The 20,424-nt window shown below is 41.0% G+C and overlaps 1 protein-coding gene across 2 annotated transcripts in view; it reads right to left on the bottom strand.

The window, feature by feature from the left end:
• DNAH9 (dynein axonemal heavy chain 9) overlaps positions 1-20,424 on the bottom strand; it is a 285,097-nt gene that overhangs the window by 117,556 nt on the left and 147,117 nt on the right. For both annotated transcript variants that reach the window (XM_070739679.1, XM_070739680.1), the window contains 4 exons: positions 19,687-19,829; positions 17,645-17,806; positions 16,772-17,005; positions 6,137-6,397 (listed from right to left, as the gene is read on the bottom strand). In XM_070739679.1, the coding sequence (XP_070595780.1) occupies positions 6,137-6,397; positions 16,772-17,005; positions 17,645-17,806; positions 19,687-19,829 (800 nt within the window). The remainder of the gene's footprint in view (positions 1-6,136; positions 6,398-16,771; positions 17,006-17,644; positions 17,807-19,686; positions 19,830-20,424) is intronic.

Genomic DNA, 20,424 nt, shown 5'->3' with positions numbered 1-20,424 from the left:
ATACTACCGTCATAAAAGACTCCAAGGAAGTGACTGGATATAGTACATCTCATAAAAACCAAACAGAGAAAATACTTAGCAAGCAGCCGGGTGAGATCAGACCATAACAAAAGGGACGAGGGGTTGGCAAAAGCCCAGAAACAAACAAGCAGTCAAGTGTTGGGGCCAAGAAAAGAGAACATGAAAGAGGAATGAGAAGACCTCATTGGGGACCAGACTTCTTCTGCACTTACAATCAAGGTGGCAATTGGGGGCATTCAGGTGTTCCTATGCCAACACCTAGAGTAGGGGAAGTAAACAACTAGAAATCCTACTTTGAGAAGACAAATACGAAGCCAGGTGTGATGGTATTCATGATTGGCACAAAGCAACAGAAGGCTGCACTAGGAACAAATCTAAAAGAAAAGGGCAGCGGAGTTGCATGTTTGCGTATAAATAAAAAACATACCTTCTATAGAAATACGTGAATCAGAGCATGGTGTGTATTTAGGTTAGAATAAAGGAGGGGGGGAGGCAATCCCATTGTGGGAATTTATTATAGACCACCTGGGCAGGCAGAAGAACAGATGAGGTCTTTCTGCATCAATTGGCCAATCTTTCAAAAAGGCATGCAGTATTGCTAATGGGAAGTTCAGTTATCCTGACATCTGCTGGGGATTTGCAAACAAATTATTCTCTTTCCTGACAACAACTTCATTTGTCAGAAGGTGGAAGGAAGAACAAAGGGTTCTGCTGCCCTGGATCTAAATCTCATCAACAGAGGGGAGAAAAATTGAACGAAGAAGTAAATGTGACTGCCATCCTGTGGGAAAGTATTATCCTCAAAGTTGTGACATCAGATTGGAGGAGGAAGTGAAGAGAGTCAGATCTGTATATTGGGTATTAGAACAGCAAATTCTGAAAATTCAGAGGGAAGCTATTTCAAATCCAGTGGCTTCAAATCCTGAAGGACAAAAGTATCCAGGAAGAATAGGACATATTCTAAGAAATCAGATCCTGATTTCCATTGCAAACAACTCCTATGTGAAGAAAAAATGGGGAAAATATAATAAGAACTCTCTAAAACAATGAAAAAAGCGGGAATTTCTAGGAAATGGGGGGAAAGCATATCATAAATAAAGAATACAAGAAAATCTCCAAAGCCTGTAGAAACTTTGTGAAAAACGTTAAAGCTCAGAATGGGCTGAGATTTGCAAGAGATACCAAAGATAGTAAAATTTAAAAAAAGGAAAGAAATAATTTGAGCTTGTTCAAAATAATAAATCAAAGTGGAGAAGATGCAATGGGGATGGTGCCACGTTTGTGAGTTCCTGCTTAGTGGATACCTTTCTGTAATCCAGGGCTGGCCAAATTCCTTGTCATTTCAATTAAATTTGCTAGCAAGGATTTGTGTTTGTTTTCTCCCTTAATATCATCCAGCTACGAATAAATAAACACAAGGGCTGAAAATTATGGAGTTGTGATCCCCATATCTAAAAGGCATATGCCTCGGTGGAAGCAACGGTATTCCAGTCCTAGAATGTCTAGCAGGCATTATCTTCTTGCCTTTATCTTGAATTTCTAAGAGCATCGTGTAGATGTCCAGTATGGGCCTAAAAAGAAGTTAGGCTGAAATCAGCCAATTTAATTTAATTTAATTTAATTTATTTGACTTTTATGCCGCCTAATCCCATAGGACTCAGGGCAGCTTGCAATAATACCGAACAATACAATAATACAATAATAAAAAGAAGTCAAATATTAATAACAATTATAAAAGCCCATTATAAACCCATACTAAAATAACCCCCTATAAAATCCCTAAATCCAATCTAAAAACAACATACAGTACATACCAATCAAATGTACATACCAATCAAACGTACATACCAATCAAACAATAACTCTAAAAGTCCAAAAACGTTTTCTATTTTGGCATTAATAATTTTAGCCTAGAAAGTATCTGTAGCAGGACACATATTCCCATAAAGCAGCAGGGCACCAAAGCCAGGTGAGAATAGGAGCATGGGGAATCCTTTTTTAAAAACTGTCTACCAAGTAACAGAGCATTAATGAGAAACTATTCCACACAGGTAGCAGTTGATTCCATTAGTTATGATTAAATTTATTAGATAGCAGTACAACTGCATGCTAAGCAATTGGAAGCTAAGTCCAAGCAATCCATTTCATTACCTCCTCCCCCTTCTCCTTTTCTGACAACCTGCATTTTTCATTACTTTTACTTAAAAAGCAATGCTGATAACATCCCCCTGGTGCTGCTTCATTAAAAAGCACAGGGATACGAGATCTGGATTAGTGGCTGAAACTTATGAATAAACACACATCCACAGCCAATCACTCATGTCAATTGATGGGCTAAACTCTCGGGTGCAGGTGAGAAGGAGCATGTGGTGTTTAGTGTCTGCAAATGCTGCCACCTTCGTCTCCAGGGAAGCTTTAGGCTTCCCATTAATCTTGCCTTAATGAGATGTTGTACAGAAGCAAATGGAAAATTGCCTCTGTTTTGTACTTTTGCTTAGTTGCCACCTCTTTTTGTTTGTGTATTTGTTTCTCAGCTCCCTGGGTTTTCAGGGAGGGGTAATTTAGCTGACTCATAACACAATCAAGAAACAATTCAGCTGATGAACAGCTAATGGAATATCAACATTGGCTTATTAAGGAACTTCCCCACACCAGCCCTATTAAGAACGCTATAAAGTACCAACTTTCAAATCACCTCCTCTCCTTATTGTTGGCTGAAGTTGTTCACTGATGTGAAATGATCCCCAAATCACCTTCTCAAGTACTATTTGTAAGATAAAATACAGGAAATAGTATAAGGGCAGACTAGATGGACCATGAGGTCTTTTTCTGCTGTCAGTCTTCTATGTTTCTATGTTTCTAAGAGTTATCTATCAGGGGTCCCCAACAACTGGGCTGTGGAAGTGGCAGCTGAGCACACATCTGCATCTCCACTCATATACGCAGCTCCATTTGTGCAAGCAGTGTGTATGCGTGTCCATCATTTGTGCAAATGGAGCTGCAGCAATAGTTGGTTTTCAATTCTTTTGCTACTGGTCCACGTGCATGCTTGCATGCACAGGCAAGACTTCTGCGCATTCACAGAAGTGTCCCGGGTGGGGAGGCAGAGTCTCCTGCCACAGCTACTGGTTCAGAGAACAGAGCTGAACCAGGAGCAACCCACACACCACTTGTGCAGAACCATCCTTCCCCCACTCCTGAAAGCTGAAAAGATGGAGACAGCTGATCTAGACCATTCCAATTTCTACAATGAGATGTCTCTGTACATGCCCACTAGATTACCTCAAACCAGTGGTTTTTCAGCTGTGGTCCAAAGAAATCTTCCAAGTGGCCCAGAGACAATTAGCTTTCTAAAACCTGCCCAGTCAATCAGCATTCCAGTATTTGAGGGGCTGCCACAAAGAAGAGGGGGTCAAATTATTCTCCAAAGCACCAGAGGCCGGGACAAAAAACAATGGTTGGAAACTAATTAAAGAGAGAAGCAGTGAGGACAATTAGCCCGTAGAAGAGTTTGCCTCCAGAACTAGTAGGCACTCCATCACTGGATGTTTTTAAGAAGAGTCTAGACAGTCACTTATCTAAAATGGTATAGATCAGTGATGGCGAACCTTTTGTTGTTCAGGTGCCAAAAGTGCGTGTGCTATCATGCATGTGAGGAGTGCCCACACCCATAATTCAAGGCCTGGGGATGGTGAAAATGGCCTCCCCTTCCCCCCGCCCAGAGGCCTTCTGGAGGCCTGAAACAGCCCATAACCCAAAATCTGGTAAGCCCAATAGGCCCATTTTTTGCCACCCCCAGGCTCCAGAGGCAAAAATGTCCTCCCCAATCCCCCTGGAGACTCTCCGGGTGAGCCGAAAATCAGCTGGCTGGCACACACATGCACATTGGAGCTGAGCTAGGGCAATGGCTCACGTGCAAACAGATATGGCTCCGTGTGCAACCTGTGACACCCATGCCATAGGTTCGCCATCACTGGTATAGGTTCTCCTGCTTCAGCAGGAGGCTGGACTAGAAGATCTCCAAGATCCCTTCCAACTCATTCTGTTCTGTTCTGTTCCTATCACATTCTATCCCAATCCATCCCATCCTATACTATTCTAGTATATTCCTGTCCCTGCTTGCCCTTCCTGTTCAACCCTTTGCCATTCAATTCCTTCGACATCTTACAGTTTCTCCAGCATGAGACTGGACTAGTAGATCTCCAAGGTCCCTTCCAACTCATTCTGTTCTATTTTGTTCTATTCTGTTCTATTCCATTCCATCCCACCCCATCCCACCTCATCCTATCCTATCCTATCCTATTCTAGCCTATTCCTCTCCCTGCTTGCCTTTCCCGTTCATCCCTTGGCCATTCAATTCCTTTGACATCTTACAGCTTCTCCAGCATGAGGCTGGACTAGTAGATCTCCAAGGTCCCTTCCAACTCATTCTGTTCTGTTCTATTCCATTCCATCCCATCCCACCTCATACTATCCTATCCTATCCTATTCTAGTCTATTCCTCTCCCTGCTTGCCTTTCCCGTTCATCCGTTGGCCATTCAATTCCTTTGACATCTTACAGCTTCTCCAGCTTGATGTCACACAACTTCCATTTCTAACAAGAGTTCGCTCTCAGCCCTCAATCATGCATCATGCCTCTCGTTGCCTGGAGCTCATGAGTCAGTCTTGCTAACAGGAAGGCGACGTAGGAGGCTGCAACTCTGCCCCCACCGCCTGCTTTCTGCAAAGTAAAGGTCACAGAAGCAGCTTGTGTTTTACAGAATTATTTCCTACATTCACTGAGTTCACTTTTGAGTTGCTTATCATGCTAAGTTGTCTTTACTGATTCAAGAAAAATGAATCCCTGGTTAAAAACAGGTTTGCTTAAGTGTACCATGTCAAGTCGAATCGTAAAGCTTAGCCTGGTGAACAGGTTTTGAGTTCAAGACTATGAATCCACGCCTAGCTATGCCATGTGGAACTAACATAACTTTCACTGACAACTCACAAAGAACGGTATGAATGAGAAACATAATCAACATCTAAAAAATTTCATTGGGATGGAGAAACATTCAACTCCAGCTCTGTGCATTTTATATTATGAAAATTTGCAAATGAGGCTACTGCTGCTACTGAATGTCACCAAGTATGTAAAACAATTCAAATGTACCGGTATATTGAAAAGTCTAGCTTTAAATGTTAAGTCAATGAGATTAAAGAAGTATATTTACAGAGAGACCTCAACTTCATTTAGCGACCATTTGAAGTTACCATTTAGCACTGGAAAAAAATAGCTTATAGCTGGCCCTGAGATACTTAAGGCCATTTGAGAGCTTGGCAACCGTCATGTATTCCTGTCAGTTGCAACATCCCAGTGTGTGTGTGGGTGTGGGTGTGGGTGTGTATGAGCAAAATTAATGGTGAAAGTTGGATTTGCTTCATGACTGCATGGCTCCCTCAAAAACTGTGTGTTTAACAACCACGGCAAGTATAGGTACATGGTGGACCACATTCAATTTGAAATTATGGATAAAAGGATGAGTTTGGTTAATGAAACTATCTTGAGACAACTGATGGAAAGGTGGGACAAGGTAAAACGATATATGGAGAGCAGAATCCGAGACCAAGCTACAAGAAATAATATGTAAATAGATATTTTGCTCTTGAGTTAAAATGGTTTTTACAAGAAACACCCCCGATTTGGTGGTGGGGTATGAATGTTTGTCGGGTGGTGGGCACTTTTCACTAAACACTCATTTTATGTTGTGTGTATCTTAAAATTGTAAAAAATCAATAAAAATATTATTTTTTTAAATAACAACCACGGCAAAAAAAAGGGTCTAAAATCAGGCATGACTCTCTTGTTAAGCACACTGCTTAGCAACAGAAGTGGTGATTGTAAGTTGAAGACTATCTGTATATAAAACCAACACAGGGTTGTTGTTTTCTTTCTGAACTAAGGACGAGCTCATAATTAAATAATAAAGAGAGGCATTTCCTTTCTTCATGCTTTCTTTTACATCAATTAGTCACCACAAGTGAAGGAAAACATACAATATGAAAGTATGGATCTCCCTATATGGGTGCAGAGATCTTCCTAGGTAAACAGGATATTAAGAAACCCTTCTTAAATACCCTATTCAACGTATTCAGGGCTTGCTGGGCAGCAGCAAGGGCAGGTTCAGCTTGTGCCAAATCTTTCTCACAGTCCTTCTGTTTCTGCTGGACCTCCTGGGTAATCAAGGCCACCTTCTGCTCCTCTTCATCAGCAATGGCCTTCTCCTTACTGACTTTCTCTGTCTCTGTGCCCACCACCTGAATCAGCTGGTCGGCATCTTCGTTCTTTTGCTTCAGCTCCACCTCCTGAGCTGCCAGTTTGGCCTTCAGATCATCTACCTGCAGCAAAAACCAAAGAAAGCCAGTCAGGAATCTTTACACAACACACACATACACAGAGGGGGGGGAGAGGGAGAGAGGAAGAGGGAGAGATAGAGTGAGTGAGAGAGAGGAAGAAATCAAGAGAGAGGGAGAGAAAGAAAGAGAGAGAGAGAGAGGGAGAGGGAGAGAGGGAGAGGGAGAGAGAGAGTTAGTGAGAGAGAGGAAGAAATCAAGAGAGAGAGAGGGAGAGAGAGAGAGAGAGGATGCAAGGTTCAAATGAAAAAGAATAGATGTTTCAAAACCAACAGAAGCGAATAAAATAATGCATTATAATACTGTAAAGGTAACTTATAAAATACTAATTACTACTTATAAAATCATTTTAACAAATAAACAGGGTTAGAAGAATATTTTGTGTGATTTTAAAAAATTATAATGTTTCTAAATATTACATTGTCTTGTGTGTGTGTATCTGTGTCTATGCGTCGGTGTATGCATATAAATCTTGTTAGCGTCAGTGACTGGTAAAACATAGCAGTGGACTAGAACAACCTGAAACACATTTTTTTAAAAAATTGAATGGCCCATTTTGCAGGGGTCCTCCTCCTTTCTTCATTGGTGATAATGACGTTATCTAGTTTGGGCAATGGAAGGTCTTCAAGACAACAACTAAAGCTCAGAGAGCACCAAGAAACTTAGAAGAAAAGTTTCTAGCATAAAATAATGGAAGTCAAAAAATATTTTCAAGTGCCTTAGAGATGTTATGATTCCTGCCCAATGGTAAGAAGCAAATGAAGTCATCCTCCCAACTGGTGAGGCTACTAGTAGAAAGTGGAGTTATAAGGATAGGATGCATCTTACTATAGAAAATTGATCTAAGAAAGGCATGAGCTTAAAAGTTTCAGGTTCTTCCAGGATCGGTTCGCTCTGCAAAAGGGTTATTAATAACACTTTCCCTCCAAGATTGCAAAGGGCAAGGCATTAAAATGAGCTAAGAAAAAAGCTTGTCAACATACTGGACAGGTAATATTGCATAGATAATTTGTGGCGTGAATGGTTTCCTATTTATATGTTGCCAGAGTCAGTGACCCAATTTGACCTGCTTTACTTGGAAGGCTACGTCAAATGCCTGTCGCCAAGTAGCATCTCTAGCTCTTGGAAACATCTCAGCCAAGAGAGCTGCACTTGAGCAACCGCACTGGCATAAATTTTTTCCAGGAAGAGGAAAATTTATCAAGTTGGCTCGTAGCAGTCAGAGAGTTACTAGAAAAGTGAAAATTGAGCCAAAAATAAATCAGCATATGCCAGCCTTGGATTCTAGGGAGATCATTTGGGTTTTTAAACTTGAGTGCTACTGTTGGAGACAGCAAAGTACTTGGAATAGTGCTTTTAGGAATCTGGACTAGGAAATGTCTAAGGACTTTAGGCTATTCTAAGAAGTAGAATTTTATTTTTTACTTGTGAAATTTATTTATTTTTACTTACCATATTTTACTTATTTCTCACATTTATATGGCCACCCATTTTGTTCTGAGCAGCTTATAATAAAGCCTACTATTAAAACCTACTACAAATCAATTAAAACCATGAGTCCTTAAAAACATTTCTTGGTGCTCTCTGAGCTTTAGTTGTTGTGAAGACCTTCCGTTGCCCAAACTAGATAACGTCATCATCACTAATGGAGAAAGAAGGAGGACCACTGCAAAACAATGCCTCCTACTACCAATCCCTGAAGTTGGACCAGAAGAATGCCATGTTCAATAGGAGGAGGCAACGTATGTGCCTGAAAGGGAGAGGAGTAGCAATGAGGGGGAGGGAGCTGGAAGAAATACCTCCAAAGCAATGCCTGATAGTTCTGCATTACCCCACCCCATCCACCCCGAGGAGGGAAAGAGGCAATACACAATAGGGAAGGAGGTAATAGAAATCGCATTGCCATCCGTCAGCATGACTAAGGTTAAAATAAGAGAGCTAATTACAAGAGGGAGGCAAGGGTGTGGACCTTTTGAGTGTGCAATGACTCGATTAAATAAAAGTAAGCATCTGTCCAATGGCATTTTACACTCTGACGATATTAGCAGAGGGGCTAACAAAAGCTTAGTATAATAAAAATATTCTAAACGTTCTGGAGATCATGATGTCTATCGTTTGTCTTAGACTCCATAGTGTCATGACTGAGGGATCCGGTGACACCACCTCCATTTTGAGCCCTCCAGCCAGTAGTGAGTCTGCGGAGAGGGGCGGCATACAAATCCAATCAATCAATCAATCAATCAACAAATAAATACCGTATTTTTCGCTCTATAAGACGCACCTGCTGATAAGACGCACCTAGATTTTAGAGGAGGAAAATAGAACAAAAATATTTTGAGCCAAAAAGTAGCTATCACACATGAGCAAGTTCTTGCATCCATAATTCTATCCTTTCTATGTCTTCCTCCCTCTTTCCTCCCTCCCACTTTCCTTTCTATCTCTCCCTCCCTCTTTTCTTTCTATCTCTCCCTCCCTCTTTCCTTTCTATCTCTCCCTCCCTCTTTCCTCCCTCCCTTTTTCCTTTCTATCTCTCCCTCCCTCTTTCCTTTCTATCTTTCTTTCCCCCTGCCTTTCTCCAAGCCCTTCCTTTTCCCTCTCCCTAACTACCCCCTTCTCCCTCCTTTCTATCTCTCCCTCCCCCTTTCTCTCTCCCTTCCTTCATCTTTCATTCCCTCTCTCTCCATCCCTCTTCCTTTCTCTCTTCCTTCCTCCCTTTTTTGTTCTTTCTCTCTCCCTCCTTCCCTCCCTCTATGTCTTTCCCTCCCCCTTCTTCCCCCCTCTCTTTCTCTTTCTCTTGCTTTCTTTCCCTGTCTTTCTCTCTTGCTTACTTTCTCGCTTTCTTTCTCATTCTTTCTCCCCTCCTTTCTTTCTCTCTCTCTTTCTCTCTCGTTCACCACGCCGGCAACAGAGAGAAAAAGAGAGAGAGAGAGAGGGAGAGAGAGTGGAGGGCGCCGTTGTCTTCGCCTCTTCCCGACAGCTCTGCAGCGAAGAGGAAACAGTCGCGCACCGCCTCCCGGGAGCCCAGCCGATTTTTGGAGCCGTTTTGTTTTCTGGGCTCCCGGGAGGCGGAGCGTGGCCGGGTACCGTGTCTTTGCCTCCGCGCGCTGCCTCCGCCCGGCCAAAAACAAAACGGCTCCAAACGTCGGCCGGGCTCCCGGGAGGTGGTGCGCGACTGTTTCCTCTTCGCTGCAGAGCCACACGGAGGCGAAGACACGGTGCCCGGCCACGCTCCGCCTCCCGGGAGCCCAGCTGAAAACAAAATGGCTCCAAAAATCGGCTGGGCTCCCGGGAGGCGGAGCGTGGCCGGGCACCGTGTCTTCGCCTCCGTGTGGCTCTGCAGCGAAGAGGAAACAGTCGCGCACCGCCTCCCGGGAGCCCGGCCGACTTTTGGAGCCGTTTTGTTTTCGGCCGGGCGGAGGCAGCGCGCGGAGGCGAAGACACGGTGAACGGTGCTTCGAGACCTCCCCGCCTCCTGAAGCGATTTCCGTAGCCTTCCCAAAGGCTCGGAACTGCCAACGCTCCTCCGGTGCCGCTCCGCCTCCTAAACCTGCGCGGTGGAGGCGTCCCCCGGCCGAGCACTCCCGGAGGCCGAAAGGCGCGGCTCTCTTCAGGGTTGGGAAGAGGAGAGGCGGCGACAGAGGCGGGACACTTTTGGTGAGTATATCGCCGCCCCCCCCCCCTCTGCTCCAGCACCTCCCCCCCCTCCCTGCCTGCAGCTTCGCTCCATAAGACGCCGCTGATTTTTCATCCTACTTTGGGAGGAAAAAAACTGCGTCTTATGGAGCGAAAAATACGGTACTTTTGCTACCAGTTCACGTTGTGTGGATAAGCATCCCAGATGGGTAGGCGGAGCCTCCCGCTGCCACCTCTACCGGTTAAGAGAACTGGGCTGAACTGGGAGCAACCCACCGCTGCTTCCAGCCACACAAATGTGTCTAATTCCGTATCTTCTGTAACCCACAAAAAATGTAAAAAGATGGACTGGATGGAGAGAGGGAAAATATATTACCAAGGCAACAAACAGATAAATGTGGTTTAAATCCATATGAAGGTAAAGATTTATGATAATGTCTAAGATATACATCCCCCACACCCACATACACATACACACACACACACAAAACTCTCATGAAGATAAAAGGGGGAAGAGGGGAGGAATATTCAGACTTGCAAGATTCTCTTACTGCAGGCGCCATTCCCATGATCTACAGCTTTGCTGAACAGTTAATCTGTTCTCCAGCCCCATTCTTCTGATAGGAGGCATATTTACTCTTTGTTTGGAGGAATGGGATAAGCACTTCAATCAGCAAAACTCTGTGGCAGCATTTCATTTATTTATAGATCTTTGGACAATTGAGGGGAAAAAATGAAGAAACACTTTTTCTTCCCATATTTCAGATACAGCTCATAACTTTTAGACTGAGTAGAATAACATTGTGGTGGTGAATATGTATATGAATAGAACATTTATCAGTTTTTAAATATTCTGATGAGGCATTGAGGTTTGATTTGTAAGGCTCTACCAAATCCATAGATCGGGTACATGAAAAGAGGGAATCTAAAGTTGCCATCATCCCTTTCTCTCCTTGTAAGAAGAAATAGAATATATAAAGAATACTGAGAGAAAATCATATTTTTAAAAGTTTCGCAAAGCTGCAGAGCATACAGTAGGATTTAACAACAAAAGGAGGCAGTCTGGCTATTAGAAAACATACAATTTTTCTATTCTGTTAAGAATGGATGTAAGAAAATGCAACAGAGCAAAAGTATTCTGTCTTATGGACAGAAACTCTAGGGGAAACTTTTTCAGAACAAAGCAAACCCCCACAATATTTATGCTCAAATAACATAGTACATGTCACAGTAGGTGACAATATTTGTCCAATATCTTTTTTAAAGAGATTATCCCAGTGGGGAGCAATTTGCGACTGTAGAAGCAGCAGGAGCAGTGGCACTTCTGCTTCTTGGCCTAACATTTTCCTCTTTCAATTCACTGAATAAGGCTGGTTTTTTTAACCCCCTGAGAAAGTTTCAAATGTGCATTTGTCTTTATAAGTGTGCGCTGAAGGCAGATGGTGACATTCAAGATACTGGGATTGAGAAATGGTGGGAGCAGAGGTGGTTTTAACTTAACTTTGCTGCCGGTTTCCGTCCTGCTGCGCCGTGTGGGCGTGCATGTATTTCATGCATGCGTGCATACACAGTGGCAAAAAATCCAAAACATTTTTTTTTAAAGCCAAAAACAGGATGGCGACTGCATGCACAGTACTGGAAACATGGCTTCTGTGCATGCACAGAAGAAGAAAAAAACCCTGGAAAAAATTCCAAAAAAAAAAAAAAGATGGCAGCAACCACAGGCGGGCACTGACCGAACCAGTTCCCTGACATTATCATGACGTCACCAGTGGGTCACTACCGGTTAGGCTAACCAGTCCAAACCAGGAGGAACCCAACTCTGGTTTGGAGTGAATATGAAAGTGCTCTTCCTCTACATCACCCCTCTGCTCCTCAAAATTGTATCTCTTGTTTGGAAAAAATATTATCAAAAGAAACGTATATCTATCGGCTGATTTAACACATTTCACTAAACCATAATGTGCCTTGTTTGGGACTTAATTGACACAAAAGCTGACACTGTGATGTATAAACCAAAGTTTATGGGGGAGTGAATTATGACCCCAGCTAACCAACCTAAGAGTTTGGAATAAATTCTGCTATCAATTATTTTAAAAAGTCTTCAGAAAGAGCTCTATCTTACAAAAAAAGGACTATGGGCTATCATTCCTAGGGCTGAAGAAGGAAGAATCTTCTGCTTTGGGGAAGATTTGGGCAAGTGTTCCTTTGGATCAATTTCTTTATATGCCAGAAAAAGCTTCAGTAGATACAAAGCAACTGATTCAGTCAGATCAACCCAATAGTTCTCTGACACAGAGCAATTCACTGAAATAACAACACACAAGATGAAGCATCTCATCAAGGGAGGCTGACTATTAGCTGCTCAGGTTTAGAACTTGTTAAAGAAAATAGTTGGTAAGTAAAAGGCAGGTGCTTGGCTTCTCTCATGTTATGGTTTTGGGTTAATCTGGTTAACAGCTCAACTTTGTCATCCCTGTTCAGAAGTTGATTTTTCTCCTGGGTTTAACAACACCTGCACACACAAAGAGGCTAACTAGTAACCAAGGCAACGCAAACCAAAACATTTTAAAGGCCAGAAATTATATACAAATCCAGAGATAATCCTCCCGCTAGCTTCCTCTGTACAGGCAGAACTGGGAGAACCGAAGCAAATCATCTCACTTGACTCAGTAGAGATGATTCGTAATAATCACCAAATTGTAACTAATTAATGGGTACAGATTGCTTTTTAGAAAAAAAAGGGGGAAGATCTGCCTGCTTTAAGAAACCTTAGATGGAAAGGAGAAGAAAAAGCGTGCTGCGTTTAAGCAAGCCTTGTAATTCAGTGTGTATAGAAAGAAAACCCATGCTCTAAATTAAGAACTTGAAGAATGTCAGCATGCCTTTTGATTCCAATTGTCTGTGTCAAACATCAGAAAGTTTGGCAGTTAATTGTTAAAGCAGGAGAGTGTGGAGCTTACAGTGCAATTTTATTTTATTTTTATTTTTTTTGTTTAAAGTAAAGCAGCACCAACAGGTTGCCACACATACAGAAAGACTAGTACAAGGCAACCTCTCTTTCACAGCAGGAAGCAGGCTTAAAAATAAAGTGATTGCCCAAAGAGTTCTCTTTCCCAGCACGTCTCATGTTCACAGGAGGAAGGAGGAATGAAACCTCAAACATTTCTGGAAATAAGGAAATAGTTTCAACAAGGGAGAAGGAAAAGAAGCAAAGGTTATTCCCCCAAAAAAGAAACCCAAAAACTCAGAACTATCCCAATTGGCCAAAAGTTTTTCAAGCTAAGCAGTAAATGGTTTAAAGTTGTAAATCAGAAGCTGGCAGCTTCCAAAGTAAAGCAGTATCTCACTCAAAGGAAATCATTCACCACAATTATGTTCAGCAAGAAACCAGAAAAGAATAAGACCAGGGAAGCTTAGTGATGCTTTCAGGCAAATTACAACTTATAAACTGCTCTGAAAGTGCTTTAAAATATGCCCTATTTGGGGGAGGGGGGGAAATCTTTGGGTATGCAGAATATATTTTTATTTTTCTCTGCCTTAAAAATAAAACATACATTGATACAAAGCACATAATCATTATATAGCAATGTACATATCTAAAATTTTCTTATCTAATACATCCTGATGGAGCATCTTGTGTTTCTATATTCAATTAAATTTTCATAAATTCATCTCTCCAACATTTTCATGTATTAAACGAAACTGAATATTTAAAAGCTAAACAAAAACATTTTAACACCTAGAAATTTGTCTCTAAATAAACTTTCTTAGCATCCCCTAACTCTCCAACACTTAAACTAAACAAATAGCATTAACTTTATTTATTTATTTATTTATTTATTTATTTTATCTATTTATCTATCTATTTATCTATTTATCTATTTATCTATTTATCTATTTATCTATTTATCTATTTATCTATTTATCTATTTATCTATTTATCTATTTATCTATTTATCTATTTATTTATTTAATGGATTTGTATGCCACCCCTCTCCGAGGACTAGGGGCAGCTCACAACATATCAAAAGTACAAAACAGTATACATCTCGAAAAAATCCAATTAATATGACTAAAAGAACTTAAAAACTGCAATATAATTTTTTTAAAAAAATTATCACCATTCACTCCATAAATACACTAAAACAGGTTTTCAAATCATATCTACTTTAAACATGTGTTAGCTCCTTAACTAGTGCTGCCATCAAATCTTTTCTTGTCATCTGGGTTATAAGTAGTCAATAGTAAATAGGGGGAGATCTTCATTTCTTCCTCCGTAATACAGTACCAGCAGGGGTAGTTTCCAGATTCTGCTACTGTCTGTTCATTCAGGGATGCTCCACGCAGGCACATCCTTGCATGCGCAATACTAAAAAAAAGCTTCTTTGCATGCAAAGAACAAGGTGGCGTCACCTATGGCGCTACCAAGAGAACTGGCTCAGGGGCATGGTAGGCCTGGGTTGCTGATGGTTCCAGCAACCCAGGCAGCCAAGTTACTAACAGTTCCATAGAACCAGTCTGAGCCAGTAGGAACCCACCTCTGAGTACCAGCATTCTTCTTCAAATTTCAACTAGGTTAATTCTTATTAATAGTGATGGGCGAACTGAACCCGCACAATTCGGGTCTGTACCGAATTTTGCGGTGTTCGGTATGCCAAACACGAATTTTTTTCAAACTTCAGGCAAAGTTCAGGGTTGTGTGCAGCGTTCATAGCTTTGACGTCACCGGCAGGTTGCTAAGGACGCCAAGGTGATCACTTCCTGGATTCCATGGAATCCAGGAAGTGATCACCTTGGCGTCCTTAGCAACCTGCCGGTGACGTCAAAGCTCCGCCCCCGGAATCTCTTCGTGGGAGGGATTCCCCAATCGGGTTCGGGTTCAGTTCGGGTTCGGCTGAATTTTGCGTAAAATTCGTCCGAACTTGCCGAGCCCGAACACCGTTGGGTTCGCCCATCACTACTTATTAACCCATCTATAAGAATATGAAAGCAATATTTGCCACAAATTTGAGGGGTGCTTTTAAAGGCCATATGGGTTTTAATTTGGAAATTATTATCCTGAAGATCCAATTTGAAAAAAGAGTGAAAGGTGATAGAGCCGGGATCTCATTTCACACTTCTTATATATTTTTGTTGTTCATGTGTCTTTACAACACTCCCTTGATCATAGATTTCCATATATCAGGTCAGGAATCAAACTATCTATAATACAAAATTGGCTGTGGGATTTCTGGCTGTTCATGTTGCGAGGCCTAAATCCAATGGAACTGGTTTAAAATCTCATGAACTACTGAACATAGAGAGAAGTAATCTTTAGATAGATACTTAAGGACTTACTCTGGGCTGATACACACTTTCTGCTTGGCCTTTTTCCAATTTAAACCACTCACTGCTTCCTGAATGCAGGAGTGGACAATCTTCCCACTCCCAGCCTATTGAAATGCATTCAGAGCATATGCTGCCCAGCTTTGAATCAGAACTGTATTTTCTGATCTGAGCAAGCTTGAGACTTTCAGAGTTGATGACCTCTGTTGATTAGTTCTACTCTGGTGGCAGCCCCAGGTCCAACTGGTGCCCTGCCAAACGTTTGTTTGTTTTCAATCTTGCAATTGAGGCAATGATGGACTTTTAAGTCCCTTTTTGACCCTAGAAACTTATGTCCGGTTCTACCCTTTCAACTCCCAAAAGACACCCCATTGATTTCTGCTCAGTTGAATGAAGCTGGCTCCTCTTGCTTTTTCACCCTCTGCCCACAATACTGCAAAACCTCTTTTCCTTTTAAAACCAACTTTAAGCTGAAATATTGCTACTTTATTGTTATACAATACAATACTTTTACCCCCTACAAATCAGTCCTTCCTTACAAAGTTTCCATAGACATATAAAGGAATGGAGGAACAAAAAGAGCAACCTGTTCCTCACTGATTATTGGGGCACTGAAGCAGCAAATACTATAAGAAAAAAAAGCAAAGGCTTGCATTGGTGTCAAAGCAAGTGTGTGTGTGTGTGTGTGTGTGTGTGTGTGTGTAAGCATTGTTAAGCAAATCACTGTAGGTCAAGGAAGCAAATAAAAATAAAGCAAAATACTGAGGCCATGTAAGATATGTCAACCCCCAACATTTTTCCCTTAGACTTTCCATGGTTGACTTCTCCAGATTCCTTAGAGGTCAGTAAGGGGTGAGCATAAGTACACTAGTGTGCCTTCCGTCCCCTGTCCAATTGTTTCTCCTATATTTATATATCTTTTCTCCCATCCATATATCCTTCCTCTACTCTTCATTGATGTATTCTATTCTCATATCTCTTCTTCTATCCCTTCCCTGATATTTACTACTACACGTTTTTATTCTCCTTAACTTTCAATTTGTATTGGACAAAATAAATAAATATTTTTTTTTAAAAAATGTCAACCAAGCCATATTTTTTCCCCTAAGAGCAAAACAACACATCTTCAATTCCTGTTGAGCAGAATAAGGAAACAACAAGACTGAAAATGGCAGGAAATAAAATGGCTTTCTAAATGTATTGTCCCTCCAATTGAAAAGGTTACCTGCTTATTAACATCTTACTACATCTCATGTGAGAGTACCATGAAATCCAACAAAAGCTCATGCAACTGAATGCAAATATCTCTCCGCTAGCATTGCACAGATCATTCTTTACTTCGTTTTAGAACGGTTGCATAAGTCTCCAACATTCCAGCTAAAACGGAAACCTTCTCACCTGTGTTGATGTACTGCTGAGCTTCTGTAGGCCATTTTCTAGTCGCTCCATCTTTGCTGTTAGTTCTTTTCTCTTTTTAAACAGCAAGTTCTGATACAATTTGATTTGCTCCAAGAACGACTTGGGGGTGGTGTAATTATAACGACGTTCATTAGTCAGGTAAGAATAAGACATCTCATTAACACTGGTATGAACGTAAGCCATGAACTTGCTGATAGATTCTTTCACAAGAGGCTTGTTCACGGTGATGATAATGATGATAATGAAGATGATGATGACAATGACAATGACAACAAGAACAATGTTAAAAGAGAAACTATTTCAAACTGAATAACAAAGTAGTTTGACTAAGGTTCAATGGATATGTCTTACATAAAGCACTGATTACCAAACTGAAATATATATAATATTCTAAAAAACACACATGAAACTCCTTTTCATGAATTTCCTGGTTTTGATATGACATGTGAAACTTGATTAGATTGCACCAAATTATTTGTAACTTCAAAATATCATTTTTATGCATGTATTTTTTTCCAATTAGTACCCCACTTCCTTTAGGAACTTTAGGTTACACTGCCCTTCCTCTTTTTATTCTTTTTCCCAAAATAACAATCTAGGAGCTTTCACAGTTGACGTTGGACTAGAACCTGAGTTTCTACAACCCTAGTCTAACACCTGAATCACTACATCACACTGCTGGAAAACATCTACACATAGTAAACACTACTTATGTAAAGATGGGGTGAGTTAGAATTTTCTCTTTGCCTGCAGCCATAAGGTGCCAGAAGCACCAGATTCTTACAAAATGAACAGCTGTTCAGCCTTGGCTGTTGTGAGAAAGCATTTGTCGTGCTCTTAATATTCACTTACCTCGATACCTCCTGTCCCTTGCAAGAAGCGCAGGCTGACTGACTCCAGAGCTTCCTTAGGCCATTCATGGAACCAGTCAATCGCTGTACAGTTCACAATGGCTGGAAACTTCCGGCTACGAACTCTCAGTTTGTTCCCCACTGGAGAAAAGCAAAGTGCCACCTGAGGAAAGTAGAACAAGCAATGAGGAAAATAATGTGAACAGAATTATGAAGGAAGAAGGTGTTTGCTTTATGACTTTCTGTTACATACTGTCGTACAGATTAAATTTGCTTAGCTGCCACTGACTGGCCAATATAGCACGTCAGAAATCAACAGTTGTCACTGGCTGGCTGGTTTCAGGGAAGCCCTTAAAAGCAGCTTCCCTGCAGCTCTCCAGCAATCCCAGTGGGATTGGGTGGCATAGAAGTCAAATAAATAAATAAGTAAATTCGAGCTGATTTCAATAAAAGGTGCTCAACTGTACGTCTCAACTCTTCATTGCCGCACAAATCTAACACGTTCAAAACTTTCAAGCTATTCTAAAGTTTTCCAAAGATGCATGGCCCAAAATTGTTGAAATAAAAACATTTACTTGTGCACGTGAACATTCTTGAACGTGACAATATTCCCTGAGCAATTATTAGTAAAGCAGGGTTTTACAATTGTAACAGAAAAGTGATGCACAAAATAGCGATAGGCAAAGCTTAGGCACTAACTAACTACATCCCACCGGGAAGAAAGTCAAAGAACAGGAGCTCCAATGCTTGCATATTTGGGGAAGACAAGCATTACTAAGATTAGTTTCGTATAGACAAAGAATGATACACAAAGTGGGAACACAAAGTAATCCCTCCTAATCTTGCAGATTGTCTTTCTAGTCATGGTCCCACAGCAATTGAAATGCAGTATTGCCAGATAACTTTGCCAGCTCAAGGCTGACTCAGTTTTCCATCCTTCTGAGTTCAGTAAAATGAGGACCCAGATTGTAGGTTCCCTAAAGAATATTGTTGTGGTGGTTAGCTCTGGCCCAGCTCCTGCCCCAAGGACTGTGGATGTGGGGGAGACATCCACATGCCGCAGGCCTGTTTTGCTCCCGGTGGAATCTGCTGATGAAGGCTCCTCTGACCAAGAAGACATGAGTGACAGGGAGGAGGAGAGTGTGGCAGACAGCTCACAAGGAGATCAATTATCTAGCTCCTCCTTGGATTTGGAACAAGAGTTAATGATACAGCCACGCATGCGGAGAGCGATGCATAGGCAACAACAACTGAGAGGTTATTATCAAAGAAAATGAGGCCACCTGTGTTTGGGTGGGGCTGTGGTAATTAGTGAGACTGCTATAAATAGCAGCCTGTGGGTTTTGGCCATTGTGGAGGATTATCTGATCATTGTGTTTCGTGACTGCCTTGCTGACTTCAACCTTTGTGTACTGATTTTTCCCCACTTTGAAACTAAACCAGAGCAAAGTGTGTTTCACTTTGTGAAGGAAGAAGGCCTGTGAATTGCCTCACAGCTGCAAGCTAAGTATCTCAGAACTGATAAGGGACTTGTACAAATTACCAGTTTGTTTGGAGACGAGTGCTCTTTGCGTTACAAAAAAAGTGCTTAGCTTATTTGAATTTTCGGTATAAAGAACATTGTTTTGAATTTTCTAACGTGTGTATGTCTGAAATTTGTATCTGAATTTTTGGGAGGATTCTACCAAAGAGCTCGACAGAACAATTGTAAAGCACTGCGAAGCAGTATCTAAGTGCTATTGCTACAGTCAGAAACTTGTTCAGAACAGTAGATGCCACTGAAGTCACCTTTCCAACAAAAAGAGCAAGCCAGAAACAGTAAGGCACAGCACCTCAGCCAAATTTCTATTATTTTTCTTGCATGAAAGTCTAGTTATTATTTTTGTGTTACCGAAGAAACTTGATATCTCTCTTCCTCCCCCCCCCCCTCCTCCCAAAAAAATACAGCATTGATTGGAGCAGCAATACTTCATTGATTGGAGATAAATTTTATAAAGATCATCTTCAGAAGAAACACACATGCACAGAAAAAGTAGTTCCTACCTTGAGTTGTCGTCTAACCCGATCAATGAAGAATTTCCAACAGGCCTCCCTCGTGTCCATCAGACCATGGGTTTTTACTTCATTCCTCATATTACTTATGATATTTTCTACTTCTTCATCAGGAAAAAGATCAGGAATTTCTCCTAGAAACGCAAGATAACATTTGATTCGTCACAAAATTCCTTACCTGCAGCAGTCCCTACCTTGCTGAGGATGAAGGAAAAGAATATTGAGAGAAGTAAACAAATTAATTTTTTTTAAATCGTTATTGATTGATATTTATTAGCTTATTGTCACGGGTGGCTCAATGTTGATGCCTATTGTTTTAGATCTCACAATAGATGTTTTATAGTTTAGATATAGAAGTTTTCAATTTTGTTACATGACTCTAAATGGAGTTGGCAGCCTATAAATAAACAATTATGTATTGGATTGTTTTTTCACTTGTTGTGAGCCGCCCCGAGTCTTCGGAGAGGGGCGGCATACAAATCCAAATAATAAATAAATAAATAAATAAATAAATAAATAAATAAATAAATAAGTAAATAAATAAATAAATAAATAAATAATAAATTAAGAAGTAAGGAATTGTTCCACTTTAGTATTAGTTAAACCCCGCCACACATTATTGCACCATATTTGAAGAAGAATTCAGACAAACTGGAATTTGTTTAAAGAAGCACAATGCTTAGAAATTAAGTTTTATGAAGAGAGAGACTGAAGAAGCTGGGAACGTTT

This window comes from Erythrolamprus reginae, chromosome 2 (assembly GCF_031021105.1).
Source record: "Erythrolamprus reginae isolate rEryReg1 chromosome 2, rEryReg1.hap1, whole genome shotgun sequence".
Lineage (NCBI taxonomy): Eukaryota > Metazoa > Chordata > Lepidosauria > Squamata > Dipsadidae > Erythrolamprus > Erythrolamprus reginae.
The sequence above is the reverse complement of the archived record's forward strand: the minus strand, read 5'-3'. Positions and strand labels throughout refer to the sequence as shown.